The sequence below is a fragment of the Anarhichas minor genome, unplaced genomic scaffold (genome assembly GCF_050575085.1).
Source record: "Anarhichas minor isolate MPS153535 unplaced genomic scaffold, ASM5057508v1 ptg000074l, whole genome shotgun sequence".
In the NCBI taxonomy this organism is placed as follows: Eukaryota; Metazoa; Chordata; class Actinopteri; order Perciformes; family Anarhichadidae; genus Anarhichas; species Anarhichas minor.
Genome location: NW_027466520.1, coordinates 3,286,726 through 3,308,707, shown reverse-complemented (window position 1 = coordinate 3,308,707; position 21,982 = coordinate 3,286,726). Strand labels below are relative to the sequence as shown.

Here is a 21,982-nt window from a genome sequence, read left to right as displayed (position 1 = left end):
TGATATGAAGGCCAGCAGTTCTGCACAGGCAGGCATATGTTGTCCAGTAATCTGTTTGGGAAAAACTGCATCCCATTGCTATTTAGAAATGGCCGTGATGCATATAAAGCTGTTTGTTTGTTTTTGTTTCGTACATTTTCCTGCAGCTGTTGCTCCATCTACCACGCTGCATATTGCACTGTCACTAGTAGGTGTCTGCGTGTGCACATGAGTGAATGTGCTCTCAGCAGGATGGCCTTTTGCTCCGAGCCCACTGGAGGAATCTCTCCTCCTTCCTGAGGCTGTTATCGCGCAACACATCTGCTGCTCTGATTGCCGCTAAAAGAAACTCATCTAAACGCTGTCATCTCCGAGGCGAACCGGCACAGCAGCTCTGTGGGGTCAGGAGCTTTTAGCCGTACGGATTGCTTCGGGATTAGTTGCGCGCTGCCACGGGGGAATCAGCAATGAGACACGCAGTGACACGGTTGTTTCTCGTTTTCTCCGTCCGCTTGCCTCTCTTCTTCATACGGCCAAATGTTCTTCTGTTTAGCCCTCTAACCACTACTACCAGTAATCATCTCCTCCACCAGCACATACCCCCTGCTACGGCAGCCTGTTATCAAAGCTCAGTGTGGCCCCTCCAGGCAGCGCTCTTTGGACTCAACTTTATTAGCAAGCAGCGTTGGGAAGAGCCCGCAGAGATCAAACGCGATGGCTCAGTTTTGCTCTTGGCCTCGGCCTGTTTGATGTGCGGTGGGCCTCATTACCACAGTTTTTCTGGTTGAGCCACTTCTTGTAACTGTCAGTGTTGTTGTTGTCCTCTCACACTAATATGGTGCAAGAAAACTAAACTGTTGCATTAGTAACTCTCAAAGCATTATGAGGTGAAGCTTGTGTCGGCTCAGTCAACCTTAAAAACACTTTGTTTTTGGCCTTATTAGCCTGCTTATTAGCCAGCAGGCTAATTAATGAAACCAGCCACTCTGTGTTTTTGTTGCTAATACTAAATGAGCTTCTACTGAATACATTTAAGAAATAATCCACCAAATATTTTAAGTATTAATCATTCATCAGAAGCACCAAGTACTGTAGTTGTGTTAGAAATAAACCTGCTGGCTAGTTAACTGCCTAGCAAAGCTAACAAACAAACTAAGCTAACTAGCCAGCAACCTCATTTATTGTCGAAACTACTTATTGCCTTTGATGCTAATGTTAGCTTCTACGAAATACATAAAAGATTAGTCCAACAAAACTTATGTTTTGAGTATTAAACAGTTACTAACTGTAGGACTTAAAAAGATGCCCTCAAACAGTTTCTAGCTACGTTAGCTTAAAGGTTTGTAGAAAACGTTAGCCATACTTTTCATAATAGTAACGACAAGGACCGGACTTTTCAATCCACTTCCTCTCTATCTATTAAGATGTACAATATGTTTACTTATATTTTCGCCAGACTTTGGCTAAATATACAGCTTCTTTTTGTCGCTAGTGCAGTTAGCTGTTAGCATTTATAATTTGTGACCAAGCAAACATAGCTAGGTGCTACAAAAGTAATCTGTTTAGTGTACTAGCAATGAACAGAAACTTTTCAGCCACAATTGTCACTTGCAAAATGATACTTTGTCAGTAAAAAACAACAACAATATTTTGATGAATATCTAAGTATGTTAAATTCTACCAAGCTAGCCAGGTTTTCAATGTTCAGAGCTGTAGTTAGCTCTTCTCGCTCTGTTCCCAGAGCTTCCAACATGGCTGCTGCAGGATGAGTTGCATCATCTCAAATCCCCCCAGAGAGAGCGTGGTGTCTGGGGAGTGAGAGTTGGGGTGGGAAAAGGATGCCTTGGCTGCTCTGTTGGCTCGAATCCACCACAAACCTGACCTGGATAGAAGATAAATGCGAATGTTATGCGATAATAATGTAACTGGGTTCCCATTCAATCTCTTTATTTATTTATTTTTTCTTTCTCTAATCCCTTTTCGTGCACAGGCCCAGGACAAGAGGAAAGCTCTGGAGGAGACCAAAGCCTATACCACCCAGTCCCTGGCCAGCGTGGCCTACCAGATCAATGCCTTAGCCAACAATGTGCTGCAGCTGCTGGACATCCAGGCCTCGCAGCTGCGGCGCATGGAGTCCTCCATCAACCACATCTCCCAGGTCAGAAACACACACACACACACACACACACACACACACACACACACACACAAACACACACACACACACCACAGACCATATAGCTGTGAAGAATGGTGCCCCACACTTCCCACTTCTCCTCTCACTTTCACACAGACTCTGTTATTTTCAAACACAGTACGAGGCCTTCTGTAGTCTCCATGGTTCCTTTTTATTGGTCGGTATTCGGTATCGGTCTTGCACAAGTGTCTGACTGGCTGTGTGTTCGGCGAAATGACTGCCGCTCTGTTTGCCTCTTCCTTTATGCTCTTGTCGACTTAGGAGACGTACAAACATTAAAAAACATCGCGCACAATCACTCTAAACTTGTAATTATTTGTCTGTAATACTCATTACTGAGCAGCACAAACACACAGAGGGACGTAGTTGCATATCTGTCTGGTATAGTATAGTAATATCTGGTATTTAAAAGATAATTTAGTTCTTATTCTGTTAATTACTCGGCTTATTTGATGGACACAAATACCAGATCCACATGTTTTCAAGTTGAATAATACTGGATTAGATAGACCATTTCATGATAAGGATGTTAATAGTATCTAATTAAAGGCCTGTCCCATAAAGACACGTTAATAATAAAGGCCTGTTGAGTTCAGTGATTGATGCGAATAAAAGCCCGGGCTATTATTTTAGTTTTACAGAATACGGTGAACCCATCAGGTCTTTCCTCCCCTAACCTTTTTCTTTGTATAGCATGAGGACTCCTGCCATGTGCAGGAAAATCCATCCGCTCATCCAATGAAGGCATTAAGAGCTCAGACAAATCAAACAAAGAGCTGCAGCCAGGTGGCATCTCGTAGATTAGAAGTGGACGACGACAAACCTGGAGCTAGTTCTCATCGTGGTTCAATACAGACTTGTAAAGTAATTGATAAAAAACAATTGGTTGTTTCTGGTTGTAAACATTCTTTATGCGGTGATGGAGTGATCTCTGATGGAAAGGAGGGAGTAGTTCCTCTATAGTTTTGTCTTTCCCATGTTCGCTATCTGTGTTTGTCCTCTGACGGTGCTTCACTGAGAGACACAGAAATTCCTTCTGGACACAGTGAAGGTCAGATTCTCAGTCTAATGGAAGGAAAGAGGACTTGTGAGACTTGAGGGCTTCAGAAAGGGGGGGGGGGCGGAGAGAGAGAGAGAGAGAGAGAGAGAGAGACACACACACACAGAGAAGAAAGGAGTCTTATTGCGCCTTCAGGTTTTGAGTCAATATCCTGACTGTAGCATTGAGCCGACAGTCACCAAGGTCCCTCTCTGTCTCTGTCTCAGGGCCACGTCTGAGAAGCGTCTGAGAGGGAGGAGGACATGGTGCTTTAGATTAGATCATTCATTTTTATAACGGCTCACATTGTTTGACTTCTGTCTGCATCACACGTCCTCATCACCGTCTCTTGTCTTCTGCACGGGAAATTCCATCCTTCCTCTGCTATATTTAAGCCCCAGTTTGTGTACTTTGTGTGCAGCCATGATTAATGTGAACTAGACACGCTGATGGTCAGCAAAGAAATGTTTTCCTCTTTCTTTTTTTGTTTTATAAAAATGCAAAAAAGTGAAGTTAATCTACGAGCAAATTTTCTTCTCCTTCAATCATTCCCATCTTTCTCTAATTTGCATAACTTGAATGATTTAGCAGCTTTGCCTTAATAAACTAGCAAACGCTGACTGCCTAATGTCCGTCTTCTTCTCCGTCTAGTTGTTTTCTTTCTGGTTTAAACAGCAAGAGGAGAGTTCCTAACGTGCTTTAGTAATAAAGAAGCAGAGCTGTGAGCTCTGCAGGACATGGGTGTGTTTTATTGCCCTCCACTGTCCGGTTCAGAGGTGGATCATTATCACGTCGCCCTTAGCGTTGCATTCTGGTGAATGTGTAATGGAGCCTGCTGCTTGAAATATATATATGTATATGCAGTATATAGTATATGTTTTTTTTGACAGTGGAAAGGAAGTCTTCTCAGGTGAATAACCAGTGAAACACGAGCGTGACTCCTTTTTATCCTCGAGACACCGATAATAAAAACGCTGCAGAATTTACTAGGCTCTTCATAATCATACCAGCCTTTTCTCCTTCTCTCCACAGTCTGTCCTGTTAGTCCTTCCTGAGGACGAGTCTCTCTTACATTAACGTGTCAGCCGGTGTGGTGAGATGCTGCCTGGCTCGGTTTGGTCCGTTTCAAGAGGTTCACTCTGGTCAGGGTGTGTCTGCTTAGTGGTGGCGTCGCTCTGAGCTGGATGCCAAGTGTGTTGTACTCTACTGCACTGTATTACAGTACAGTACAGTGCAATACAAGTAGTTCTGCATGTGCTGGGAGGTACAAAAGGTATCTATTTTTAAGGGGGTGAAAAGGAACAATTAAGATGCACAATTGGGTCCAATTTAATAACTTCAGCTGCTGCAATATTTTAGTTAATATTCAAACAACTGTAAGGCTGCAACCAATTCCTCCATGAATACTTTTTGGATCCATACAAATGTTTTCCCAGAGCCCACTGGGACCCAATTACTCGTTTAGACAAAACGAACAGGTCCCAAAAATATTCAAATTACAATCGTGTAAAGAAGAGAAAACTAGCAGAATGATCGTCCCATTTTAGAAGTTGGAACCAGTGCAGTTTGAATGATGAATCGACTTTAAAGACAGAAACATGTAGAAGAAATAGTCGAGTAATCGTTGAAACACTAATCAAGAGGACGGTAGAAACTTATGTGCTCGAATTATAATGCGTTTGAATCTGCGCATGGTGTTTATTAAGTATGCTGCTTATTGATATTCAGTGGACGTCGGGCTGCAGTATCACTTCATAGCCAAACGTGTGTGTGAGCAGTGACAGACGCACAAATGTTTGTGTGTGTGTGTGTTGACAGGTATTTGTTTGCGTGTCACCTCCCCTGCCGTCATCCGCAAGCCGGGGTCTCTCTCCGCAGCATTGAGGCAGAAAGGGCTGATGGGAAAGTAGCGTAGCCTGCGGGGCTTCCACCTTGTGCTGCGTGTGAAGTGGCTGCTAAGAGGCTGCGAACAGGGAGCGCTTTGTCCGCCCGGCGGAAGAAAAAGCCTCACATTGAGAACCTCTCTGATACCCCAATAGAGAGGATAGAGAGGGAGGATAGATTGTGTGTGTGTGTGTGTTGGGGGGTCGTGCACAAACAGCCAATGTTCAAGCTGCAGCTCCTCTGTCCTGATTGTTGATATTCAAGTTTTGTGGAGACACTGCACGTGAGCTATAATCTGAACTTGCCATTGTTGCCATAAAAACAAGTACACCGTTTGGTGAAGGGAGTGTTAGTGCTGAGACATAACAATGGAATACAAGCAACTTTGTTTGGAGAAACTCTGACACACTTAAAGTAAAGGGCGTTCAGAACAACAGGGAGAGGTACAACAACATAAACTCATATTGTTTGTGCATGCTGAAGAGGTAACAAACAATACTTCAGCTCACAGTTCAGTCTGATGCACAACACAGCGGTCACGGTTTGATCCACTGAAGATATTTATAGCAAAGTGAAAATAAACTGACGGTACTTTTATTCCCCTGAGAGGCATAAAAGTAGAGCTAACAAGTATTGTAAGTTCAGTTAATACCGTGAAACACAGTTCCATCCTTCACGAGTAAATACGACCACAAAACAACGATGAAATCATTACTGATGAATTGAGCATGAAGACTTGTGCCCTCAAAACAGCCAGAGATGCATTTTAGATGGTTTTTTGCATCCGGTCGAAGCTATTTTCATCATCGCTCTCTTCCCCTGGTTTCATAGTGACATCTTTTGTACACTGGAACATTAATAGCACGAATGACCAATGTTTCCGTATCTGTCTCACGGCAGCATGTTAGTCAGGGAGGAAATACTGAGTCACGCTCTGGCAGCAGCTGAGGGGAACTGGGACTTTAGCTGGTGCTGGTCATATGGCCAAAATCTTTAAGCACAATATAAGTCATTTCATATCTTCGTCACGATATATATCACGATACAGCATGTTTTCTGGGGATTTAATGAATACATAAATAGTCTAATCACATCTGTCTGTGCATTAAATACTTAACAAATGAAAAGTACGAAGTATTTTCTCATTTAATTAAGAACGTAAGTTCAAAATTGTCCGAATTTCGGAGAAATTTGAAATATTTTGCCTTTCCTGATTAATTTAGACAATTCAATCATGTATCATCGCGATATGATTCCATTGAAAGACAATAAACTATCATAACTAATACCCAGCATCAGTAAAATACGATAGAAACTAAATGCAAACATCTATTTTAGTGCAAGCATCAAATGCAAGAAATTTATAGGGATTTTTTCCTTTTATTTTAAAAGATGTATTTATCCAAATAAAAAATTAGACCACAAACTAACCACTCTGTTAATTAATGAAGTGCACATGTGAGTGTCCATATCTTAAAGAGCAGTTGACAGTGTGGTGATAAAACTACTGTGTGTGTGATTTGTATAAAATGAATTGTTCAACTCTCTGTTCCTCCAGTGCAGCGTTGTCGTACAGTGATGGTGGATGGTTTGCACTTACATTTGGAGCTTGGCCGGTGTGCTGATTGAACCCAGTGACCACCGTGATGAAGCAGCAGCAGCAGCAGGCTGGATGCATGAAGCAGCTGACACGTCTACTGTACTCTGTACGCTGGTTCCCACAGCTGTGTGTGTGTCTCTCACTGAGATGCTGTTTACACAGTTACACAATATTCCTATCTGATCACGAGCCTGTTTGTATTTGTGCTCTCAGCGCGGCGCGCATTTCATTGTTTTGGTTATTTTTTTCATTCCAGTCCTCATTCCCTCGGATGCACAGTTGCATGCCGTTACGCTCTGCAGCTAGTGTGTGTGTGTGTGTGTGTGTGTGTGTGTGTGTGTGTGTGTGTGTGTGTGTGTGTGTGTGTGTGTGTGTGTGTGTGTGTGTGTGTGTGTGTGTGTGTGTGTGTGTGTGTGTGTGTGTGTGTGTGTGTGTGTGTGTGTGTGTGTGTGTGTGTGTAAGAGAACACACACTCATGCAAAGGCTTAAGGTTGCGTCTGTGTGCTGCAGTGGTGGCTTTTTGACCTCCCGTCGAGGAAGAATGGCACTCATCCAAACAGGAAATGAAGCCTTATAGGTCTCTCTCCCTGTGTGTGTGTGTGTTCTCGTGTTTCCTGCTGATCCCACTGCTTGCTGTGTATTTTGGTCTCTCCCACTCACCTGGCTGTGAAATGCAGAGCTCCATGTGGAGTTTGTCTGTATTTTCTTTTTTCACTGTTGGATATTTGTCTTCGTGTGTGTATATGTGTGTGTGTGTGTGTGTCAGAATCTTTCAAGAGCATCTAAAATGTCAATGCACTTGGACTTCAACAAAACATCAGTTTTTAAATCATATTTTAAACTTTTTTTTTGATGTTTTCTTTCAAGTTATACATAAATGTCACAAAAAAGTAAGAACTGCTCATCACAATTTCCCAGACGACCTAAAATTAAGTCCAACAAAAAAGTCCAGAACTCAAAGAGGGGGGGGAAAAATGCAGATCTCCAGATTTGAGAAGCTGCATCCAGCAAATATCAGTTTTATTACATTAAATTGGTGATTTGATCTGTCGATTCCTGACTTTCCTGCGGGGTGTGTTTCTGTGTGACTGGATGTGAAGCGTTGCAGCACACGCCCGGCTATCAAGCCTCCGCTCTGCATGAACAGAGGTTAAATGTGAAATGACGGGTGACTGATGTTGTTCAGTGACTCATCAGCTCCTCCTGCTCGGCGTCTCACTTCCTCTTCTGCTCTTCCTTCTCCGCCCTCTTCCTCTTCCCCACTGCAAAGCCTCATTACCAGTGCAGTCTCTCTCACTTAACACGCTGCGATTACATGTAATCATCGCACCTCTGTTCTGCAGTTCCTCCCCCTGTTTAAGGATCCTGTAGGCAATTATTGAACCGCTCTGTATAAACAAGGCTGATTAGGGAACACTCCTCTCCCCTCACTGAGGAACCCAAAAAAGTTAGATTGGCAAAAGACAGCCGAGGTGTTTCCATATGCGGATCTTTACTTTTTTTGTTTCCCTTTGCTGGGAGAGACAATCCCTCCAAGTGCAATCCAAGGGTTGGATTGCACTTGGAGGGAAGACAGACGAAGAAGAAGACAGACGACCAAGAGACTGTTAAAACAGGCATGTGACCGGAAGTTCACCGGTTCAAATCTAAGTGTCGCAGAGCAGTGATTTCTGGGGAATGGGCTCTCTACAGGGTCACAAGATCAACCTGAGGGGTCACGAGATGATAGAAGAAGAAGAAGACCGTTAAATATGAAGCTAACTAGCGTAGCTTAGCACAAACACGGGAAACCGCTAGCGTGGCTCTGTCCAAAGGAAACAAAATCTGCCGAACAGCATCTCTGAAGCTCACTGGTTCACACGTTATATCTCTTTCGTTTACATCCATGAAAAAAAAGTGTTTTATAGACGTTTATGTGCCTTTAATGTTGTCCAAACAAAGGCATCTGTACATGGCCTACATAACATAGTCAACAATTGGCAAAATCACGATTTGAATCAGGAACAGTGTGATCAAAATTTAAGCAAACAAGACTATAAATCCGTCTACAGACACATTTCGTTGTCTTTTTTTACTTTGACTTAACAAAGTCAGTGAGTCAGAAGTCCAATTCGAAGATGCACCAAAAGGAGGATTACACATTAATGCAAAAACACCACAAGATGTCTTAATGACCATGATCACATCTTAAAGCTCTACGCGTGTCTACTTATGAAGAGCACGCTGTGTTCATCAGGATCCTTCTTTGAGGAGGTTATTTCAGTAAAACCTAGGAAATGACTGCAGCAGAAGCCGAGAGAAAGTGGGCGCAGCAGAAACAGCACACTTCATCATAAAATAACACATTGAGCATCACAAATTGTTCAAACCTGCTTCCCCGGGGTGAACGTGGGTAATAGTGCGAGCGTGACGCGGGGATTTGCAGAGAAAGGTACTTTTATTTTCCTGTAAAGATAATAGTCCTCATCAGGCTGTCTTCACCTGTTCACGGCCCCCGACCGTTGAGATAAATCCTCTTGCACAGTGAGACTGAAACTGAGGTTGAAATGTATTTCACAGACGTGTTCTTCATGGTTATTATCTCCTCGTAATCCTGCAGAACAAGGATTTCCAAATCCTGGACAGCTGTAAAGACGAGCTTGTCTTAGCTCTCAGTCTTTAATAAGACCTCGTCTTATTTCATAATTATGTGTAGTTCTGCAAAAAATGTCTTAATGTTCTTGGAGAGAGAGTACTCCTCAGTGTCTCAGAGGAGCAGGAAGATGACGCCTCGCTGACACATTTCTTTACGCCATCTGCACTCAAACTGTTATCATTAAGCATTAGCACATTGGTCTGGTATGGTTTGCCACACAGACACATTGGTATGTAGGGTGTGTTTGTCTCCTAGCAGGCTTTTGTTGTTGTGTGTGAGCTCCCGACAGTACATGCTGGGCAGCTTTTCTTTGTTTGTCTGTGCGTTTGTGCATAGCTGGCATTTTATTGAGGATATCATCCGGCGGCCAGTCTGCCAAAACGCTGAAAAGGCTCCTTTTTTTTTTTTGTTGTCTTTTCTCCAGCATCTGTTGAAGTGAAACCAGCTGTCTCAAGTCCATATCAAAGTCTACCAACATGTTTTCTTGTGTGTCTCTTCTTACCTCACCCTCCAGAACGCCGTGTGTTTGTCTGGAGGGGGAAGTTGTCAAGTTACGTTTGCATAAGACTTCGACATTCCTTTCCTGCCTTTGATTGACCGTGCAACCGGACTGAGAGATTTATGGAGGCACTCGTGTGACCTGCTCTCCAAATACTTCACCCTGTAGTGTTAATCGGTGTGACGAGGAGAGGCTGGTTCAAGTTAGTCCACTGTGGGAAGAATCTAATTCTCATTCAATACCACGAGTCTAAAAAGGTGGCGGATACAAAATATTAAAAGAAATCACCTGCACTCTGTTCTCCGTTACACTTAATTCTTATTACTGAAATGCTTCTTCCAGTCAGACGGGATGGAGGACATTTCCTCCTGCACCAAATCTATCGGAAGACAATTAGAAGAACACGTCATGCATTTGAGATGTTAAACCGAGGAATTAGTTTACAACACCAGCTCTTTTCTCATCATCTGTGTGGTCTCTTAATAGCGATCCCAGATCGCCCGTGTTGGTGATTCGTCGTGTGATGTCATCAGGCTCCTGGGTGTTGGAGTTGGAACATTAACAATGGCCGACCTCGTGTCCCGCTTTGGAGCTGCAGGCTTTCCAAGTGCAGCCGTAACCGAAATGGCAACAAGAAATAAATCACAAATATTTAGCCACTTGTTGCTGCTAACAACACAACAAGAATCTCTCCCCGTGGCAACAACCGCTGCGCTGACTCACTCGTATCCCAAAAATGGGAAGAACCTCTTCAGTCCAAAGTGGTCTGGACTGGATATAGTTTGTCTGTCTGGCTTGGATGCGAGGATGACGACGATGATGGTGTTGGCAGCAGTTCTGATGTGTGACCTAAATCCTCACAGCAGTCCTATAGGTGGCCGAGTCCTCCCTGGGTGTGGCGAGAATCGGGTGGAATTAAAGGAATATGGGGAAAAAGGTGAAAACTTAAAAAGGATGCAGAGGAAGAATTGAACAGAAAGAAGAGGCCCTTTAAATCCGGCGGGGAAGCCAAACACCAGAGCCAGAACGGCTCAGTGTTCTGGGAAAACCACCCACAAGGCCTCAAACATATGGGTGACAGTGGTTGAACAACACATGTGAATCATCCACCTTTCAGTTAAGCAACCTGTATTTGAGTTCAGTCTCTCTCCAACAGACAAACGGAGTCAAGTAAACACCTTTCAGTGCCAGTTGAAAAGTCAGAGGAAGCATTCAAGGGAGCTATTGGAGCTCCACACCGGTCGGTTAAAAGGAGTCGATCCAGAAGACGCTTTTCGACTGAGACCTTTGCATTCTTGTGTCTGATCCATTTAAGGTCTTTAAATTCACCCCTCTGAGATCATCTTCAGGCCGCTCTGTTACAGCACGGCTATTCTCTCAGCGTACAGGAAGGACATTACCTCACACCACGCCGCCTTCTCACTTCCCCCATTTTTTCACCAGCTGCAATGATGTTGGTCCACAGACTGCTCTCTGATAAGGGGAGTGTGCTCCGACAACAACAGATGCTTTCCCAATTTAGATGCAATATTTCAACACCAGTTCTCTTGTTTAGGAGGAGTTTCTTTTGGTGGTTTGTAGTGGGACTTTTCCTCTTTTAGTTTTGGCTGAAAACTGCTTCTTCACAGTGATATCTAATGATAACAACGTCCCGTGACTTTACAAGGTCTCTAATGGCCTTTTCCCACCAAAATTAGCACTTATATGCATGTTTTAAAATGGAGGATAGACTCCTTTCCCATTGCCACTCATGCATGTATAGGTTTCCAGAAGACAATTATGCCTTTCTGTTTCTTTGGGGGGTATGTAACAAGAACAAACGCGCCGGAAAACAGGGTTAGTAAACAGTGAAAATGTTACGGTGGTTTTTATTACTTAATCGGGTTCTTCTAAACTCTCACACCAGGGTTTGTGATCGTTGGAACAGTGGAAAGACTAACAAAGACGGTTTTAATGACAGGTGTGTTTCGATGATTAGCGAGGTCAAATTGTTGTTGTTTGACTGGGGTCTGGTGGCTTTGACAAGAGCATAGTAACTGTATGTTTTGTGCTTTAATAAATTCTTATTGTCCAAATCCCTGCTGATTATATTTATTATATATTCACTTCAACGGCCATCACATAGTATCGTGTTGGAAAATGGATGTTCACTCGGTTTCCTTCACTGCTGATCTGAGCTGGAGTCGGTCGTGACTTCTGCAGACATCTGTCGTGGGAATGAATACCGATTGTAACCGTTCCAACTAAAGACAAAAGCCAGATGTTTGTGGGTGTAAGTTAGTTTTCTTTGTCCAGTGGGAAAGAGCCTTTGGAGAGGACGGTGTGTTGGAGTCACAGTGAGGTGAAATAAGGATAAAGCTGTATTTTGGAAGTAAAACCAGACCTAGACAGACTGAGACTGAGCTATTCCCTAATCCTCCTTTACTTCTTCTTCTGCCTGGGTCCATCATAACATCACTGTACCCCTGCAAATGGAAGGCAAAAAGACTGATTACATTTTGGCCCAGTTGTTTCCAGACGATCATTATTTATGACCGTTATCTCTGAGCTATGTGTGGAGTCACACTATTAGCTCGAATCCAGTCGCAGTGGAGGTGCAACACACTGGAGTTTGAAGTGTTGCTAAAATGGAATATTTGTGCATCGGTTTGTTCGCCTCATTGGGAAGACTTTGTCACCGCAGTTCTTTTTTTTATATTAAGAGCCTCTCATGTTCTGGCAGCCCAGCTCAGGTTAGAAAAGATGACTGTTTTAGACGCTGCGCCGTCCCCCTTTAATTCAAACAGACACAACAAAGCATTGGAACAGAGCTTTGTTTCCTCTTTGTATGGAGAAGTCTGCGGGAGCAATTATGTATGAGCAACTTTTCCTGTTATGAAATATTGATTATTTTTTTCTGTCAATTTGAACAATCCAGTGTCTTATATCCTTGTGTGTCCTGTAAGAAGCACAGACTGCATACAAGAAGTGGACGTAGTCATCATGATGTCGCCCTTTGGTTTGTGGATGTTTTGAAGCCTCGAGTTCGGCGTTTTGGCCGTCGCCATCTTGTTTTTTGCAACCATTGAACGGAGGTGACCATGTTTGGACTTCTGAGGAGTAACGTAGAGACGCCGTATACGGCTCTGGTAGGGTAGCGACCTGTCAATCACAATGTAGCCCCGACCTAAATCATACTTGTTTTATGGTCTATTTGACTCTAAATGGACCATAATTTACAAAATGAACATCATGCTGTATTGAAGAAGACATGAAACTAGAGATTGAGACCATAAACTCATGTTTACAATGTTTACTGAGGTAATAAATCAAGAGAGAAGTAGTCATTTTGTCATAGACTTCTATACAATCAGACTTCTTTCTGCAACTGGAGGAGTCGCCCCCTGCTGGTCAGTAGAGAGAATGCAAGTTTAAGACACTTCTGCATTGGTTTCACTTCACAGAACCGGATGTTGCCGTCTGGTAAGAACTGATGTCTGCTTAGCATCACTTTGCACTAGCTCGTCAGCTCTCGGGTTTAATATTAGACTTGACATTGTCCAGAGATCGCTGCACTGTACTGGACTACACACGAGTTCGCCAGTGTTGTTGACTCCCTCAACTCTGGGATGAGTGATACTTGAAATTGACCGTACAGTGAAACAGAGAGGGGGCTCAGTCCAGCTCCAGATCCCTGTGGCATGAAAGGAATCCTCTGTTGGGGCTGGTCTCCCACCCCCCCATGAGAGACCATCGTTTTACTGCTCTGCCCTCAGCAGACATTGCAGCCTTTCATCTCTCAGAGGAAGGGCAGCTGCTCCTGGACTCCTCCCGGCTCAGGGAATGGAAATGTGCGATGGTGCTCAGATCTGGAGGAGATTGGCCGTGTTTGAACGTGATGGTTCATGTTCAACTGGCAGAAAACTAGTCGTTGATTAGTCATTTATTAACCAAAACTGTGAATCATTTTTTGGTTCCATCTTCTTAATTATGTGGATTTACTGCTTTTCTCTGTTTTATAGAAGTGTGAATTGAATATTTCCGGGCCTGGAATTGTTGGTCAGACAAAACAAGCCATTTAAATTTAAACAACAATGAAGTGTGTTTCACAATGATCAACAAGGTAGTTGAAGGGTTTATCCCGACCAAACCAGAGTTGGTGATTGAAAATACTAGCAAGACGGTTTTGAGGAGAGCATAGTAATTGTACGTTAATAAATTGTAATTATCCACATCCCTCTTGATTTTACTCATTATATAGTTACTTCAACGCCTGTCACATAGCATCGCGCTGGAAAAAGGGTTGACAATGAGTGTGTCCACCCGGTTTGTGGGGGGGGGAATGTTTCACAAATGTATGACATTTTATGGACCATACATTTCAAATATTAAGATTGAGAAACTGCTGCCTCGTTCAAGCCTTAATGTTCCTTCTGATTAAACCCTGGCTGCAGACATGCACCTTGCAGGGTATGACGAAGGGAAGCCTTATTTCTGGGTTCAGTTATTTCTGCTAATTGGAGCCAGCAGTGTGCAAGGTTTTCCTAATGCATCTTAAAAGTAATTAGTTTTTATAAAAGGGACAAGCTAATTAATGGAACTTTGGTGCAATTGGTGAAAAACACTCATAAATAACGCATCACAATTTGGCCCATGAATGTTGCAAAGGGAAGAGACACAATCGACTTAATATGAATGCAGTGGTGCCACACTTCAATCACATTTCAGCACTTTTAATTCCAACTCATCACTATCTTTTGTTGTGTAATTAATAACCTTAGTAATTTGCTGAATTAATTATACTTTATAATCTAGATTCAGGGGGTCAGCGTTGTTGCAAACGTCCAGATGGACACACTCAGGTCATTATTCCGTTCAGGCCCCGGTCTCCACCGCAATCGATTTTATTAGTGTGCACTGGCTGTCGTAAAAAGATTACAAGCTTGGTGATGAAAAGCGCAGCCTCGTGATTTAATTAAACCTTAAGGTGGCTGTATGACGAGTTCATTGAATCCCAGGGGTCCGTACGTCTCTGTGCCATCGATCACACCCTCTCTCTCCTGTCTCCTTGTCTTTTACAGACGGTGGACATCCACAAAGAGAAGGTGGCCCGGCGGGAGATCGGGATCCTGACCACCAACAAGAACACCGCGAGGACCCATAAGATCATAGCGCCGGCTAACATGGAGCGGCCTGTCAGGTACATCAGGAAGCCCGTTGACTACAACGTACTGGACGACGTCGGCCACGGCGTTAAGGTGAGTCCTGATTTTTGGGGGATTTTTCCCTCCTTTAGATCTGCTCCCCTGATCAGCTTTCTCAACCCTCAATTAGTTTCTCTGCTTCTGTTCTTCCACGATATCAAGTTATCTTCCCCTCCCCCCCCTCTCTTTCTTGCCAGAGGTATTCCTATCTCCCTCCCTCTCTTGTCTCTCTCTCCCCCACTTTGACTCGTTTTTCTGGCTCACACTCCCTCTCTTGTGCGTTCTCTTTCATCTTCAGAAAAGCACCCCTTCTGACCCTACAGGAATATGCTTCAGTGTGGGTTGGTGGGAACGGGTTGGGGGTGGAGATGAACTAAAAAAGCGATTACATCATATCGCGTTCAGGAAAAACAGCTCTATTCTCAGAGCGTTGTGAGACGTTTTTTAAAGACACTTAGGCCTCGGACCGCCCTCGTAATCTCGTTCTCCAGTTTCTCTGGAATGATGTTGTTACAATTAGATTTGTAGTTTATTGTCACATCGCTACGATCTGAAAGGCGGGAGAGGAGCTGGTTTTCATGTGATGAACTCCCATGATCCAAGTGTGACATGTTCACTCCATCTCTGCCATCACTGGGGGGGGCACTATAAGGGTCACTGGGTCGTCCTGACAGTGGCGGTAATGACATCATTTCCTGACGGCCGGAGGCATTTTTTGCGATCTCCCCCACCCCTGTGAGTGTCCTCTGCCCCATCAATCAGCCAATCAATTGCAGCTTTCAGACGGATTGGATTAGAGGCACCGCCACCACTGTCCCGTAGCGTTACAGGCCTTGATAAAGCAGGATGAAAGCCATTGTCTTTATGCTAAGCTAAACTAATTGACACCCGGCTCTATCTAACCCTAAACCACAGTGAGGCCCGTGTGAATCATCCACTCGTCTGACTTTACTCTCTCCAAATTAGGAGAGCACGACGTCATTTAACAAAAGTCTCAAATTACCGAAACCACCGTGATTCATGGCTGCTTTGAGAGTGTTCGATGCATCTATTTTAGGAACATTACATATTACTCTGGGCCTAATCTCAGTTTATATTCTCCTTAAAATGTCTTTATGAATGCAGCATTTACGTGGTGAATGTGATGGGGAACACACACACACACACACACGCTCCTGCATCACTCACCTCCTCCCATCTATGCATGTCGCAGCCAAAAGAGCCAATCAATACTCGACATCAATGCTCCATATTTATTCATATAGTATCCGGTGATGGCCGCTGTCAGATGCCCGGCTTGTATAGAATATCTATAGCCACGGTTTACTTACTGACCACAATCAATACTTTAATAGGAGTGTAAATCATGTCTATTGCCGCCGGTTAACTGTGAAACCCGCCACATGTGCCCGGAGTGTTTGCATCGGCCTGAACTGGTTTTTACGGCCTCGCACGTAGATAAACTGATTCTTCTCTGAGCATCATATCAATACCAGCTGGAACAGTTTGCCCCGACATGTGTGTCATCTTCTTTGGACGTTATTTTTCGGGATGTCTCCTTGGCGACTACCATAATAAACTCAGGAAGTCTTTCATACTGATGGTGGACAGACTCACCCAGCCCTGACAGGCTGCACTGCTCCGGTTTTTAGGACTTGATAATGACCTTAATCTGAACCTGTCTGTCCCATTATTCAACTCGGGACGTTACCCAAAAGCGTTTCCCACACTGCCGGTCTGGTTTGTGCAGAGAAAACAGAGATACGGCATTAGCCAGGAAGATAAGGGAAGGCAGTCGTGGGCCTTTGCGTGACCTAGATTGTAAAGTGAATCCCGTCTAGCGCTGATAACCCGGGGTGAGTGAAATTTGAATGTCAAATGTACCATTCACAGCTGCACTGAAGGTGTTTTTATAATTATTTTATCATGCTGACCTTCGGTGTGAATTTGCTTTTGGGTTTCATCTTCTCTCGTGGACTTGTGAGAAGCTACAATGCTTTCTGCAAAGGCCACTGGGGAAGCTGCATTATAGATGAGCCACTTGACTGCAGTTGTCAATCCCTTCTCACTGCTTCTGTTGGCTCTGTATTCCCTTTGACATCGGCCCACACAAGTACAAAGGTGTTTTCTATCGCTGCCAGTAATGCAGTCATCTCCAAACCCCCCCAAAAAAAGAATCAAATACATGCTCAGTGGACTTAAAAAACATTTTTATGCGACATCTTTTTGATGCACAAAGATAAATTCTTCGATCTCGTGCACCATGATGATATAAAACTTGTTTGCCTCGTTCACATTATCCGTGTCGTCTCCTCCTGTGACTTCCTTCCAGTCCGACCGTGGCACTGGGTGTGGTCTGCAGCCACAGTGTTTTCCTCTGCTAGAATGACTCGTAACCGCTGACCTGCCCGGGTCTTACTGAATGTTTACTCAGTGTAAATACAACGAGGAATCAATTTCCTCCTGCTCGCTTGTACTTTGACTTCTTCTGATCCGTTTATGGCCATTTTGACATGCCTTCTTTCTGTCTCTCCCTCTCTCTCTTTTTTTTTTCTTGCTTCGCCTTCATAAGTGGCTAAAAGCCAAGGTAAGTCTGGTTTGTCACATGACCCATTTTACCATGATGTATTATTGATAGATTCGTCCAACTCCCTTTCAAAGCAAACCCCTGTGCGTGTCATTATTATTGTCCTTTCCCACGTTATTCCCATTAACAGACTTGCGCTGTAGTCCTCTTAGTATAAGTACACCCTCCTCGTCAATTTACCAACTGTGTATGTTGTCCCTTACTCTACACGTGTAGTTGTCCATAAATGTTCTGTAGTCCATCCTTATAGGCTCCCCAGACAAAGCATGCGCTCTATATCCTTATTTTTTACTCAACAGTTATGCGGAATTCGCAATACTGTAAATCCAGATGTTCAAAGCTTTTAAGTTATCTGTGTTTTTCGGTGGTTACGTGCTTGTTTTGCAAGAAGCCTTGTTGGAACAACCCAGAGGTTTGTAACCTGCAAGATGAACATGAGCTGGGGAGGCGTTGCATAACTGTTCAAATATTAGCAACAGAAATAAACCACTATGTCGTCATCTGGGCAGCTTATAACATTTGACGTGTATGAAGTAATTTGTTTGTTGAAAGTGTTTCTTCTTCTTCTTCTTCTTCTTCTTCTTCTTCTAACCACAGCAACATGGAAACAATCAGTCAGTCAGAGGAGGAACACTATCGAGGACCAATCCGCCGACGCAGAAGCCGCCGAGCCCTCCCATGTCAGGGCGCGGCACGATCGGGTAAAGATTTCTGTTTGAAAAGAAAACTAATCCTCTAATTATGAAACATTGAATGAAAAGAAAAAAACCAGCAGAGCTCTCATGGGGGCGATACAAGAACATGCAGTGAAAGTAAATGTCACATTTATTCATATTTTAGATTATTTTTTGCTATTTCTTTTTTTAATGAATAAATGTTTGGTGAAGAGTAACACGGTGAACAAACACAACCCACTGAGCTAACAGGAGGCCCCAGGATGTTATTTCACATTTGAAATGACTAAACTGAATCCAGGCAAAAGAAAAGTCTGGGAACTTTTTATCTGTTAGTGTCGTCTGACGCGCAGCAGCAGTCGGCGACATTAATCAGATATTAATTCCAACGGTAAACGGTGATGCAGCCTGGAGCCTCCAGCTGAGTAAACTGATGGGATTTAAAACGCTCTAGTGAACGCGGCCTCGCTATTTTGATCATAGGATTTGCACTGATCGTTCCTGTCCATGATTTAATATTGACTTGCCTCTCCGTCTCCGGCCGCTGCACAGACGCAACACGTCCTACAAGACCCTGGAGCCGGTGAAGCCGCCCACGGTGCCCAACGACTACATGACCAGCCCCGCCCGACTCGGCGCCCAGCACGGCCAGCAGAGCCCCGGACGCACGGCGTCGCTCAACCAGAGGCAACGCACACACAGGTAGATGAGAAGAGTCTCTCTCACACACACACACACACACACACACACACACACACACACACACACACATCAGAGCAGCTCTGCAGGTTAATAATAGACTCTTGATCATTGATTTATCTGTCACTATTAAATATCTTTGTTATGTGAGACAAATAAACAACAACAAGGTGCCATGCTGAGCTTTGGGAGCTTTAACGTAATTAACTTCTATTTTTAAACATTTTACAGACCAAACGATTCTCCCGTTAATCAGAAAAATAGATAATAAATTAGTCGACAATGGAAAATAATTACTTGCTCGACTTTGCAGGAAAATGTGGACACGCGTATATAGATTAGCTACAGCAGCAGATCAACACACACACACACGCGCGCTACTTAAAGTCAAGTCAAGTTCAATTATATGAAATCAAAGTCAATAAATGAAATAACCTGCAATAGGAGCAGCAAGTACAGAGTAGACAGAAGAAGTGGATTACAATGTAGAAAGAACTACAAAGTAGCAACACTGCAAAGTACTATGAATACACAATAACAGAAGTACTTTACAGTATACAAACCAAAGTAGTAGCAGAAGCACAATACACCAATAAGGACGTGATGTGTACAGAAAATTTCGCATATAAACAACTTTAAGAAGCAACAGCTTACAGTTAAAGATGTTATAATGTGGAGTCAGTCTTGATGTAATAGATCTAAGTTATACAACAAACTTTATGGGTAAATTATCACTTTATTAATAAACTCTACAAAGCTTTTAACAGCGAGCAAGACCGGTACGTCATATTTATTTCACCCATTTTTGGATGCGAGTGGAATTAGTGCTCCAGCTTCACCTTTTAAACTGAGCACTAAATGTGTACTCAGTGTTTCAGTAATGTGAGAAAAGCATCATCAAACCATGTTCCCCTCTGTGTCGTATAGTTCTAATCTCCTCTCTTAGTTCAGCTGTTTTGATCACTTTCTCACCTCTTCCTCCTCTCCTCCACTAAATCCAGCATTTAGTGTTTGTCAGGGGGTTTGTTACTGCAGCCTGAATCACTTTGATATTAATATCTGTAAAAGCCTCTGATTATGAAGTGCTGAAAAAAAAAAAACCTGCAACATGGAAACCCTGGAACACGGCTCTCAAGGATTGTTACCCAGAACTCTCTTTCATCAAATCTGAGTTACGAGCGAGAGAAGTCGCCTCATTAGCTAAAAAGCCTGTGATGCTGACTGTGATGCTCATAAATATTACATAAGTATTTTATTTTCCCTTCTATGGAAACCAACTTCTCTCTCCCGCTCGCGTATGTTTGCACAAAGCGGCTCGTTCATGCAGAACTTCTTCTTCTGCTTTATCAATTAAAACCAAAGTCCAGGACTTTACCGGTCTGTGGTTTACAGCCGCTCTGATGTCCCTTTAACTGACCGATTCCCTGCTCCAGCTAATATTGCTGTGGCATCACTATTTGATTACGCAGGCTTAGAGTCGACTGTGCTTATTCAGCTCATCAGTCTCTGCCGTGCTCGACTGAGGCCTGAATCCAATATCTGCTGTTATTATCTTCCATCTTCCTGTGGGGAAAGATCACAGGATTCCTGCTTCGACTATCTAAACTAAACAGGATGCATTTAGGATGCTGAATGTGGAATAATCCTACATCAAAATACAATAAAGTGTTTAAACTAGTTTTTTTTATTGTGCCAGCTGTTCTCCCTCAACTACTATCTACTCGTCCACTTCACTGTTTGTTCATTTTAAACAAAAAACATGATATTTTGAATAAATAATCAGCTGCAATGTGGATGTAGGCAAATAATAATACAGCTAGAACCATCTGGTTCAGAAAATGACATCAGTTAACTGTAATGCAGCCTTTGAAACCAGAAAAAGACACTTGTGTCATATTACAATATCCAAGATCTTAGATGATGTCTGGCCTCATATCATGATGTCGATATATTATCAGTATATGGCTCTGTCTGTTTTTCCCACCCATGTCAGGTCATCATGTCACGATGGCTTAGCACAAACTCTCTACATTTTGTTTTAGCTTTTTGGTTCCTTACACGGAGAAAAGTGTTTATTTTCTCTCTCCATTGGCTCCAGGGATTGTTTTTGTCAGCTGTGAGCGAGTGAGCTGGAACTTTTGAAAAGCCTCGCTGCGCTTTACAGACGGATGATTTATAAACAGCTCACTGTTTTGAGTGGAGGCTGAATGAGCCAGGCAATGCGGGCAGGAAGGTGGAGAAGATGGAGCCGAGTGCTTTTATTTGACAGCGAGCGCTTTGAAACAAAGCAAAAGCCGGGGAGGAGATAAATGGGTTAGCGAAGGAGCTGCAAAGTTATAGGGGGATTAGAAAGGATGAATACAAAACATGCAGAGGAGGGAAGAGGGGGGAGGGGAGAGTATGACGTGACATTGTTTAGCCTTTATGCCCAGAGACACTTAGCTCCCACCGCCACCAACATCCTTCAGGGGGGCAACCCCTGCTGTTTGTGCCCAGAGAGCCCCGGGGCTGACATGGATCAGAGAGGAGGAGAGGGGGAGACGGGGATGATGGAGGGGGGGGGAAGGAGATCAAGAGATGTGGGGGGAGGTGAGGTTGGCAGCGGGTTCAGAGGGATGGAAGGAATCGGAGGAGACGGGGGTTGAGGGGAAAGAGGCTGATGGATGGTTAGGGGTGAGAGGTAGGGAGAAGGGCCGGTGGGTTGGGGGGGAGAAAAAGGGATGAAAGAGCAGGAAAAGGGTGAGGTGGGGCTGCAGCTGAGATGAGGATCAAGGACAGGCTGAGGGAGCGAGAGCGAGAGGGGTGGAGATTTAGTCAGCCGGGGCATTGATCCACGAGCCCCGGGGTCAAACACAGGGTGAACAGCGCTTATACAGGCCGCTGCACAGCTGACATACATGTTACATTCTCATGTCATATATCCTCACAGGGGGGAGGAACGTTTATTTGTAAACAGTTAATACTTTTGTGGATATAATGGCCAAGTTGAATGTTTATCATGCCACT

General features: G+C 43.7%; 1 protein-coding gene across 10 annotated transcripts in view; it reads left to right on the top strand.

Moving 5' to 3' along the window:
- Positions 1 to 21,982, top strand: part of abi1a (abl-interactor 1a) — a 41,271-nt gene that overhangs the window by 8,694 nt on the left and 10,595 nt on the right. For 6 of the 10 annotated variants that reach the window (XM_076080342.1, XM_076080345.1, XM_076080344.1 and 3 more), the window contains exons 2-6: positions 1,970 to 2,137; positions 14,894 to 15,070; positions 17,589 to 17,603; positions 18,201 to 18,304; positions 18,830 to 18,979. In XM_076080342.1, the coding sequence (XP_075936457.1) occupies positions 1,970 to 2,137; positions 14,894 to 15,070; positions 17,589 to 17,603; positions 18,201 to 18,304; positions 18,830 to 18,979 (614 nt within the window). The remainder of the gene's footprint in view (positions 1 to 1,969; positions 2,138 to 14,893; positions 15,071 to 17,588; positions 17,604 to 18,200; positions 18,305 to 18,829; positions 18,980 to 21,982) is intronic. The other 4 variants (XM_076080343.1, XM_076080346.1, XM_076080350.1 and 1 more) reach the window with 1 other exon arrangement.